The sequence below is a fragment of the Xiphophorus hellerii genome, chromosome 14, assembly GCF_003331165.1.
Source record: "Xiphophorus hellerii strain 12219 chromosome 14, Xiphophorus_hellerii-4.1, whole genome shotgun sequence".
Lineage (NCBI taxonomy): Eukaryota > Metazoa > Chordata > Actinopteri > Cyprinodontiformes > Poeciliidae > Xiphophorus > Xiphophorus hellerii.
The window spans coordinates 3,303,228-3,314,622 of NC_045685.1; the positions used below are offsets into that span (position 1 = coordinate 3,303,228).

The following is an 11,395-nucleotide window of genomic DNA, read 5'->3' on the forward strand; positions in this document are numbered from 1 at the left end:
ACAATGAAGGTCTGTGTCCCTCTGGACGTCTGCAAACTGCAATTTGGCTCTTTATGTTTCTATTGGAGTAATGGCTTCTTCCTCACTGAACGGCCTTTCAGCCCAGAACACATTTCACTCAGGATAATGACTCTGTCTTATCAACTCCAGCAGCGTCTTTGGCTTTTGTTCTGTGGTTTATTTGCACATTTTGGACCAGAACCAGTTCATCTCTGGAACAGAACCCGTTTCCTTTGTCAGCAGTGTGATGGTTGGACGTCCCCATCATGTCTGTATTTGCATATAAATGTTTGTACAGATGAACGAGGCACCTCCAAGAATCTGGGGACGGTAAACTTTTGATTTTGAAGACATGAACAAATAAATCTCTTGCCTGTTCTTTCTCGTTATTATTGTGGCATAAATGCCACAGAAACAAACAGAAATAATTTAGGTAATTTTGATCATTCTAACTGACCTAAAGCAAAATAAGGTTTTTTGTGGGGGGAAAAAAATGGTGGATGTGTAATTTTATTCCACGTATAACATACATCATGTAGTTTTATGTCGGTTTATTTGATTGATGCATTTACTGAACAATTTAGGCTGGAGTTAAGATGCTTTCATCTTCTGGTTTTAATTGGACCTGCATCCAGGACCAGTACTGGATAAAAGCCAGAAATTCCTCCTCACATCAGAGCCACTAAATATGTCCCGACTCGGCTCGCGCCCACGCCTGTATAATCAGGTGTTTCTCTCTCTGGGTGGTTTCCTATGTAATCATCATTTTCCTCGCTTCATTTTCTGATGGATGTGGTTGCTAGGCAACTATAAAACCCTTGCGATGGGTTAAGAACTGCAGCGGGTGTTTACATTGTCAGTCAGATTGGGTCAGAGTAGTAGATCACGGCGACTCTTTTAAGTGAGTAAAGCATGCGGAGAGCGCGGTGTGGACTGTTTCCTTCACTCTGCTGTTCGCTCTGTTTACATTTGTTGCCTCCCCCACAGGTTCTGAGCAACAGCAACCAACTGTATCTGAAGTCAGTGACCCAGGCGGACGCGGGCCAGTACGTGTGCAAAGCCATCGTTCCGCGGATCGGCGTAGGAGAGACCGAGGTCACGCTCACGGTCAACGGTCAGAATAAAACTTTTTAGTTCTCACCTTAAGGCTGCAGTATGCAACCTTTATTTAACCAAATATGTAAAACATATATGTAAAACAATATTTGAAAATATCATCATATTGTAACAGTTTGGTGTATGAGACAGATAATCTGTGAAAAAAAAAGAATCAAACTCCTGTGCCTTCTTCCAGTGCTAACTATAAAGAGCCAATCAGAGCCAAGAGGCGGGTCTTAGTGGGTAGGGTTAGGTTACACGTTTTTCCTCAGCATGTACATGAGGCTGTCAATCTCCCTCATGTACACGCTGCTAGCTCTGTTAGGTTACAACTTCTTCACGACAGTAGAACCTGTCATGAATGCTAACAGGCTAGTTAGCATAGTCACCATGATGGTAGACAAACAGTTTTACCGGGACAGTAAGTTGCTTCTATGCCATTAGCACACTTAGTAGCACATACATGAAGTTGATTGACAGCGCTGTCTGGTTGTTTTCTTCAGACAGCAATAGTAGTTCAGGTAGGAGACGGAGGAGATCTGATTATCTGTCTCACAACACACTGTCACGACATGGTGACAGTTCTAACAAATATTTAAAAAACATATTTTTTATAAAAATTACATACTGCGGCTTTAAAAGCGGACATTTTTTCAGTTACTGGAGAGTAAAAACAGTAAAAATAAGATGGAATCACCCCCTGAACTTGATGACTCTGTGGTCTGTGTGTGTTCACAGGTCCACCCATCATCTCCAGTGAGCCTGTGCAGTACGCTGTGAGGGGGGAGAGAGGAGGCGTGAAATGCTACATAGCCAGTACACCCCCGCCAGATAAGATCGTAAGTAAAAAGCACCTAGTAGGATTGTTTACATCATTTCAACCTTTCCACATTGCATACAGGCCTAAACAAAGTAGTTCATTATTATGTGAAAGGGACCTGATACATAATCTACCTATTGAGATTCTGAGTTGGACTTAGACTGAGAATTTGATCTTAACCTCAACTCTTTCTTCCATCATTGTCCTTCATTGAGCTTCATTCATCTTTCCTAACCAGCTTCCCTGTCTGTGCTGAGGAAGAGCATCCCCACAGCATGATGCTAGCAGCATCGTGTTCCACCATGGGGGTGGCGTGCTCAGGGTTAGCTTTCTGACACACATAGCATTTTGTATGTAGGCCAGGAAAGACAAATTTGGCCTCATCTGACCAGATGACCTTCTTTCACGTGTCTGCTGTGTCTTCTACGTGACTTTGGCTATAAACAGGCTTTTTATGGCTTTCTTCAGAAGTGGGCACACTTCTCCTGACACTCTAATTGCAGAGCTAATTTTTTGTTTAGCACTTTAATGCTTTTGCTAACTTGTGAAAGAGTTTAGAGCGCTTAGCTTCCCCGAGGTCAGTTTTTCCATATGAATTCTACATCGCTAGTTTATTTGTCGCTACTTTAAAGTTTTGTAAACTTTCAGTCAAATAAAGTTTGACACCTGTATTGAAGTTTTGGTTAAGAATTCATCATGTAGTTAGACGTTTATATTGATGCCCTTATTCTGAAGTGGGTGAAAACTGTTTAAGCAGCAGTTCTGTTCCCTTTCTCGATGTTTTTACCCCAATAACTTTATTTCAAACAAGAATTATACAGAAACAAAATTAATCAGCTCCATGGTGGATTATATCTGCAGATATATGAAGAGAAGGCATAATTTTAAATTAAATTAATGCCTTAGTGCTTTATTTAGCTAATATTTAGCTTCTGCTAAATATTGTGTTGGTGTGATGCTTTTGCGTTGGATTTTTCTAAATATCAAATATCATACTGCTATAGTGGTTTAGAGTTTAGAGTTAGTTAGTTAGTTAGTTAGTTAGTTGGTTGGTTGGTTGGTTGGTTGGTTGTGTGCTGCTTTGTTTTGGTCTGTCCCATAAACTCAATAAATGACCCCGAACTTTCTCTTTGTAAGGTGACTACATGTGAAAGGGTTCAAGACTTTTGCAAAACACTTTAGCAAACAGTATGGAGCACCTTCAGTGGAAACTTTCAAATCTCAGCGACGCATCAATTATTGAGCCGGGAACAACGACAGACAAGGAAAGGCTTTGGCCACAAAGAGCACATGGTTGTAGCTTTTAGGCTCACAGCAGTTGGGATTAGACTGCTTCCTGTCCCTTCCTAAATGACTCGCTCCCTGCTCGCTGGCTGCTGTTAGACACTGTCTCTGGTTTTTTTTTTCTCCTCTTTTCTGAGTGGTGACTCAGCCTGGAACCCTCTCTCAGAGCGTTCCTCCATCCCAGCACACAAACAAAGCAACTCTAAGTCAGTCCGCTTTTAGCTCTGCGTCAGTGCGCAGGCCGGACGCGGCGCGGTGCAGCGCGGTCGCCTCGGCTCCATGACTGATCCGTCCTGACTCGTGGCGCCACGCTCCCTAATGCGACCGGGGAAGTTGGGGGACAGAAAGACATTTATAAAAGATGAAGGACTGGAGAGGAGCAGTTGTCCCTGTAAACGCCACAGCCAGGATGCTCCCCCCCTCCCCCTCCTCTGCCCCTCTCCAATAAGTGGGCACATTATAGAAACATGTGGGTTTATGCATAATTAACTGAGCCTAGTACAGTACTTGAGTGCTGAATAATACAGCTGCTTTTAGTGGCTCTAAAGGTGGAGAATGAGCAATGTTCTCGCCAGCTCAGTCACCCACTGTGATGCTGCGCTTCAGCTCGCGGAAACATGAACACTGCTGCCGCTCACATGAGAGCCTGTTCAAGTTTCTGTTGGAGGGAGACGGATGCATGCGGCCACCGCTGATTACATCAGGTAGATAAGCAGCGGACACAACAGAAGAAGGATTTAAGGTTTTTCTTTCCAATTCAACTTTAAACGTCAGCTGCACTAGATTGGGTTGCTTTCCGTTACACACACATGAACGTTAGAGGGACAGTATCATATAAAATCCACTTTTTTGAACTATACATCCAGAAATACCTGGGGTGTTGTCTTGATTCTTTCATTCATGTTAGAAAAATCCTTTGATCTCCCGTGGCAACCATTCAGCTGTGTGAAAAGCCTGGGTGGACCTAGGTACGCCTTGGAGACGCAGCTCCTCCTCAGAGCTTCAGGCCTCCACTGCGCTCCTTCAGACTAGCCAGCAGCAATTAGCAAACACCTGGTGGAACTGTACATCTGCTGAGCTCATTATTTGAGCTACGTCTCAGTGAAACGCTGGTAAAAACATTTTTTAAGGGTTAATACAGAAGCCATGCTGTGATGACCTCCTGAAGGCGGAGTTTCAGAAAGAGCAGGAGTTTTTAAAGAGACAGAGGTCCAATTTTGCATGTTTACCATTGAGCGGTCAGTTTCTCTGAAATCCCTCCATACATTTGCTTGTTGCAGGTTGCCTTGTCCAGTTGACGCTGTATGCATTCTTCAGCAAGTACCGCCTTCGCTCATACAGCGCCTTACTCCTCAGAAATAGCCTCACACTTTAAGATCGGTACAATGCCGATGGCAATTTTTTTTTTCTGGCACATGCCAAATCCAGACTCAACCAATCTGAACACAGTGGTCCTGCAGGCAGGATAAAGGCTTACAAATACTCTTAAAAAGTACCTCAAAAGGGCTTGAGCTGCATATAACATGAATTCGCTCCAACTGAATCTGAAAGCCTCTCTTTGATTGAGTCTCATCAGGCCGTCGTTCTGTGTGCGCGCTGCAGGTGTGGGCGTGGAAGGAGAACGTGTGGGAGAAGGAGAAGGGCACTCTGCTGGAGAGGTACACAGTGGAGCAGAGCAAGCCAGCCGCTGAGGGCGGCGGCGTCCTCTCCACCCTCACCATCAACAACGTGATGGAGTCGGACTTCCTGTCTACCTACAACTGCACGGCCTGGAACGCGTTTGGCCCGGGCACCATGATCATTACGCTGGAGGAGAACGGTGAGCTAGAAACACACTTTGTGTTGTTTGAGTGAGTAGTTACACCCTGATTGTACTCCTAACCTGTGGTGTGTGTGTATGTGTGTGTTTCCCCCCCATCACACACAGAGGAGTTTCCAGTGGGGATAGTAGCTGGCAGCACAGTGTGTTCCACCATTGTCCTCCTCATCTTCCTGCTCATCCTTGTTCTCGTCTTCTACCGGCAGAGAAAAGGCAGTGAGTCATGCTCTCTGTAAGGTCAAAGGGCGTCCGCCCCTCCTCCGGTGTGGGGATGTTGGCTCTCTTTGAGTTCCCGCAGCTCGTGAAAACACCCCGACTCCACAGGGGTGTGTCCGGCCTGTTTTTCACTCTCGGTGTGTTTGCGCTCGCAGGCCGGCGCGGGGTCACGCTGGGTAAGCCCGACATCAAGGTGGAGACAATCACCAAGGAGACCCACAGCCTGGAGGAGGACTCCGGCAGCGTGTCCACGGCCTCGCGCATGGTCAAGGCCATGTACTCGGTGAGCGGCAGGCAGCGGGGCGTCTGTGTTTGGGTTGGGATCTGTTTCCGCAGCCCGTAGCTGTAGAATAACTCCCTGACTCCCTGCGGTCTAACCACGCTGTACCTTTTTAATTGAAAACAAACGCCAACCTACTCTTCACTCACTCCTTTTTAACTCCTCTTTCTCTTTTTCTCTCATACTCTGTTTCCTCCTTCCCGCTCCTGTTTTCTGTTCTGGCTCCTCTCCTTTTTGTTTGTTCTGTTGTTTGACGGTTTAGTTTCTCCCTTCTGTGTCCTTCTCTCCCTCTAATCAGCCTTTTAAAGATGACATAGAGCTCAAGTCGGACCTGCGCAGCGACACCCTGGACACCCGCCAGGAGTACGACCTAAAGGTGAGCCTTTCTGTAAAACTCCGGCGCTTTTTATTTGGACTGAAATTCATATGGAGTTGACATATATCATTTGTCACATTTTTCAAATTATTATTTAAATTATTAGAGCATAGGAGCAAAACTGTGTGGCCCTAAGTAAATGTGGCAACATGGACATATTGAAATGTGATGTCACACACACAAGATATGCTCACAGACTCCATTGGTTTTAGCTGTCAAGTTACGACTTAAATCTCAAATGTAGGCGTGATATAAAAAAGAAAAAGGGAAACAGTGTTTGAATATTAATTTTCAACACCGATACCTAGAAAATGAAGTCCAAGGGAATCACAATTCATATCAGTAAAAAGATTTCATAAACATAAAATTGCGAGGGAAAAGGAAGTAGGCCAGTTATGCTAGCTTGACTTTGAATTCCGCAGCACATCTGCGTGTTAAGATTGTCAATGTGTTTCAGTTCATTTAGAAAAATAAATAAGGCGACCCACACATGAACTTTAAAACCACTGTGTTCAGATAATCATTTATTAATAATCGCAAAAATGAAAATCGAGCCTGAAAAAATAAAACTGTAACAAACTGAATGTTCTGTTCTGCTGTTTGTGTCTTGTTGTTAAATCCTGATACACTTGAAGTAATATCTACTTTGTCAACTAGAGGAGCTGTTGTCAGTCAGTTGTGTATAATGTAATAGCAACACAGAGAGCAAGAAGAAAGAAGAATACAAGTGGATTTTAGTTCCCGTGTTATTTTCGCTTTGCTGCTCTTAATTAATAAACTCACGTCTCCAGGTTTCACTTTGGAATTGTTCTCCTCTTAATGGCACGTAAAAAAATGGTCTTTTTATCTTCCTGCGTTGTGCGTATGCGCAACATTTCTGGATATAAACACTAACATTCAACATGTCTACAGGCTTTTTTTGAGTCCAGAAATGGACCACTGTAAAAAACATAAAAATCAGAATTGTCTGGAGGATAAAGGCCAGGTGCTCTAGCACCCTGACAGTGGCGGGGTACGTGTTCGTTGTCGCGCTGCAGCTGCTGCAGAACCTCTTGCTAGCGTGGCATGCAGAAGTTTGACTCAGTCCACGTTTGCCATTTCTGGTTTTCATGTGTTTACCGTTCAAACCTTGTCTGGAGGCTTGTTGCTTTTTCACATGGAGCCAGCTCAGTTCAGATTATGCAATTTCTTCAGAAATGCAATCATCAGTTGAAATCTGGTTGTTATATTTACTCAACTTATCTTTATCTGATATTCAAATTTGCTGAATAAACTGAAACATTTGTGCGTGACCAGAATGTAATACTCTTCCGCTTCGGTTTGTGATAAAGCATTTTGAACCACCAAGCTGCCAAAATGTTCCTCACAACCCCCCTTCCCATTCTAAGAATAATCTGTGAGGGCAAAGGAAGGCAGACCCCTGAAGCTGAAGTGTTGCCTCAGATCACAGGGAAGAAAACGCAGACCGGAATCCACCCCAGGACTTGGTTAGATCACCCTGACGTGCTTCTTTTCTTCTTTTTCCCATCCACCGCCTGAAGCACTATACAGTGAAACAAAGTTAGAAGGAGGGAAGATGCCTGAAATAGATTGGCACAATGCTGCCAGAATAAGACAACAGATAAGCAAATTACCAAGTTGTAGCCGCAGGCCTCAAAAATATTCCACAGAATCTTGGAATAAGCCTTTCAAGATTCATTGAAAGGCTTATTTTCAGCCTTAAAGCAGAGGATAACTTTCACAGCAACTGGGAGGTCCACGTGTTTTCTCATACAATTATTTGCATGAGAATAGCTGTCAAGGATATTGTGATCTCCACAAAGCAACATAAAGCCAAATTCCAAAAACAACACTGATACCCAGGCTGTCCTCCACAGAGAATGTGTGGCAAGTAAAACGATAAAAGAAGATGAACTGAACTCTTTCTGTTTTGGTATTCCTCTTCTGAGAATAACTGATAGTGTGGCTGGAAGTCATATGTCATAAGTGAAATTATTCACTTGTAAATACATATTTACAGAAGTATTTGAGAAAACTTCTGCATTTTTGTTTAAATATGTCATCCTTTTATATTTGGAGTTTCTACTAATTTCAGGTTGCAAAAGTGTTCACACACCTCAGACGTAACATTTTGTCCAGTTAATAAAACAAACTTCTACATATTTAGATGAGTATTGAAAAGTCTTCATTTTAACGGTGGTGGGCACACGTCCGCTAATTCGCTAATAAAAGAGCAAATTTTCCTTTTTTCTTTAGCTAACTTTGAAAGTTTGAAAGTTTTGACACAGTTAGAGCCCCTAAATTATTTTTCCAGTTAAATTCTAAAGGCCAGGCTATAGGGCATTCTGGTTTTGTGTTGTTTCGTTCAGTGGTTCTTGCTGCAGCGCCACCACAGGCGAAGAGTGGAACAGGTTTCTCAAAGAGTTTGGTTGGTTTGACTCAGAGCAGAGACAAAGAGAACCACAGCAGCTGGAATTGTAACAAATGTTTCTGTTCTGCACTCCAATCAGGTGTTCCCACACCTGATAGTAAAGTCTGAAAACACTTACACTCAGCATTTATTTGAAATCATCTTAATCCTTCTCCCATCTGTTTCCACCTGCCTCTGCAGGACCCCACTAACGGATACTACAACGTGCGAGCTTCTACCCAGGACGAAGTCCACCCTGGGTCCCGTTCCACCTTGCACTACTCCGACTACCGCTCCCCTGCAGGAACGCCAGGCGGTGCGGCCTCCATCAGTAGCAGCACCGGGGGCTCTGGAGCCACCGCCAGCGGAGGAGCCCCCGTTCCCCCAGGACCTCTCACCTCCCCCGGACGCCCACAAGCCTGCTACGACCCCCGGCCGCCTTCCAGACTGTCTCACATCAGCTATGCCCAGTTCAACACGTTCACCCGCGGGGGTCAAAGCCAGCAGCCCCCCGCCAACCCCGCCCCAGCGGCCACTGACTTCCCTGGTGACTGTAGCCTCCTGGACTCCACTTCCCAGCTGGCCTACGATAACTACGGCTACCCTTCACACTACCAGACCTACCGCATGGGCTTCGCACCTTCTAGCCTGGCCCCTCTGGAGGCCGGCCCCTCCTACGAGATGTACGGGGTGGGGTCCGGGGTGCCAAGCCCGGGGGTCGGGGTCAGCCCCGGTGGCCCGGCTCCCTCCGGATCAGAGACCGGGTTGGGGAAGTACGGCAGCTCCACCCGCTTCTCGTACACCTCGCAGCACTCTGACTACTCTCACAGCCGACACACACAGCGGATGCAGACTCACGTGTGAGAGTGAGACACACCGGACCCCTCCTCCCCCCTCCCACCCTCACAGTGTTAGCGGAGCATAAAGAGGCATCTTATAAATAGAGTCGCACCGAAAAACATACACATACACCCATAAATGTACATGTCCTACTGGACACAAACACACATAGACACACGCGTGTGCACGCCCACACACATACACAGGCACAAATCCTGAAATCATGCCGAAGAGAGAGAGGGAGAGAACACAGGGTGAAAATGAAGGATGTTTTAAAGAGACAGGGACGGGAAACTCTGATTTCCCTCACTCCCAATGTACGTAGACGCTAGCTCTGTGAGAGCGGACAGCGCAAGTCACAATCAGGCCGAGAGAAGACGAGAACTTGCAGATCCAAGGAGCCCCCACCCCGTTCCGAACTGACGTTGTACAGCTGAGGGGGAGAAACCTTGGCCAGTGGGAGCCACGTCTGGCCGCCATTTTTAATTTTCTTTTAGCTGGTTGTCTTATTCAGTGATCATAGAGCACATAAACAGTAGTGTCCCAGAGAGCCCGTGTGTACAGTGCGGTCGGGCCCTGTTGGAGGGTAGTGGGGGGAGGGAGGGTGGTCGTCCATCATGTTGCACTTCGTCCACTGTATTCATCCTCTCAACTATATCTCTGTTGCGTCTTCTGTTTATTTGCACACCAGACTAGAGCTTTGTATTCTATTTTTTAAACATTACAGAATTATTTTTTTCAGCGTAAAACATGTATGTTAATCGTGTACGATGTTACGGACCAAACGGCGGAAACCGAGGGAAGAGCTGCCCCAGCGGCTGGAACCTGAACCCCCCCCCCCACCCCATTTTCCCGTTGTTAAAAAAAAAAAAAAAAAGGAAAACCTTGTGCCAAACGTTCGTGTTCCTCCGGACCACGTGTATGCAGTAGACGCTCCTCCTGTCGGTGGAGACATCGCTGTTTTTTTTTTTTTAACCACAAAGCCTGGTGCAGACGGGGGGGATGATGGGGTCTGGAGTGGCCTTATGGGGGAGCGTTTCATGCATTTTCCATTTTTGAATCATTCCTCATTGTTTGCCAAATCTGGCCGAAGGAGAGAGGTTTTAATGAAGGCTTGTCCGCAGTATTGACATGTATTAAAGCGTGTGAGCACGAGAGTGTGTGTGTGTGTGTGTGCGTGTGTGTGGTCGGGGGCTGGGGTTGCACACTTCCATTTGTACAGTGTGTTTGTATAGAAGCGTGAATGAGCGTTCGTGTGTGTGTCTCAGTATACGTCCATATCATTTCTCACCAAGCCGTTCCAGTACTTTTATACCTCTGGTAGGACTGTAACCTGTATTATCGTGTCTTTGAATTTAGGAGAATCCAATGTTTATCTTATCGTACTGTTGGTAGCAGAAGACAGCTGTTCAAAAAGATGTACGACAAACATTATCAAACTCTCATTTTTTAATTTCATTATCCTCAATATTTTTTAAAAATGGTATGTAATTATTTTTCCACAGTATTACATAAATAAAAGCACTGTTTTTTAAGAAAGTCTTGTGTGTTTGTTTGGGTTTTTTTGTCTCCTTTCCTCTCCAAAAAGGAGAAGAAAACAAACTGAGTCAAAAAGACTCAAACATTTGAGTAGTGGCTTGTTTTTTTTATATTAAAATGTTCAACATGTTTGCAACAAACATTTATACATATATATTTAACTTCTGAAAGTGGCATGTAACCATTGATATTTTTAATAGATTACTGGATTTATTATGAAGTGAAGCTGAATATGTCATTCTATACAAATCCAGGTACAAGATTATGATGTGTGTGTCAATACTTTTCATTGTAGCCGGCAAAAATCACAATTGGGATACCCCAAGGTTTAAACCTGGGGCTCCTCTTTTTTTTAATATTTAAATGCTCCCACTAGCTGAGATTATAACAAAAAATAATAAGATAAGTTAGCATGATACACAACCCTACCCTACAATGACTGAATCAGCTCAAACATTGAGCAGATGCATAGAAGAAATTGGTCCATGGATGCGCCATAACTTTCTCCACTAAGTAGAAACAAAACTGAAGTAAGAATTTTTGGACCTAAAGGAGAACCATCAAGAGCCAGCACACAGCTTCAGTTATTACAGCTAGAAACTAATGGTCAGAACAATGTGGTATTATAAACCACATTGCAGTGGTTTATAATACCACTGCAATGTGGTATTATTGCAAAAATGGTGCATTTTTGATAAGGAGTGGTGCATTTC

General features: G+C 44.5%; 1 protein-coding gene across 4 annotated transcripts in view; it reads left to right on the forward strand.

Moving 5' to 3' along the window:
* kirrel1a (kirre like nephrin family adhesion molecule 1a) overlaps nt 1-10,682 on the forward strand; it is a 53,335-nt gene extending 42,653 nt beyond the window's left edge. For 3 of the 4 annotated variants that reach the window (XM_032583056.1, XM_032583057.1, XM_032583058.1), the window contains exons 9-15: nt 988-1,114; nt 1,837-1,937; nt 4,805-5,021; nt 5,130-5,237; nt 5,393-5,520; nt 5,780-5,893; nt 8,505-10,682. In XM_032583056.1, coding sequence (XP_032438947.1) covers nt 988-1,114; nt 1,837-1,937; nt 4,805-5,021; nt 5,130-5,237; nt 5,393-5,520; nt 5,780-5,893; nt 8,505-9,167 — 1,458 coding nt within the window. In that variant the 3' untranslated portion in view covers nt 9,168-10,682. The remainder of the gene's footprint in view (nt 1-987; nt 1,115-1,836; nt 1,938-4,804; nt 5,022-5,129; nt 5,238-5,392; nt 5,521-5,779; nt 5,894-8,504) is intronic. The other variant, XM_032583059.1, reaches the window with a different exon arrangement.
* Nucleotides 10,683-11,395: the final 713 nt, after the last annotated feature.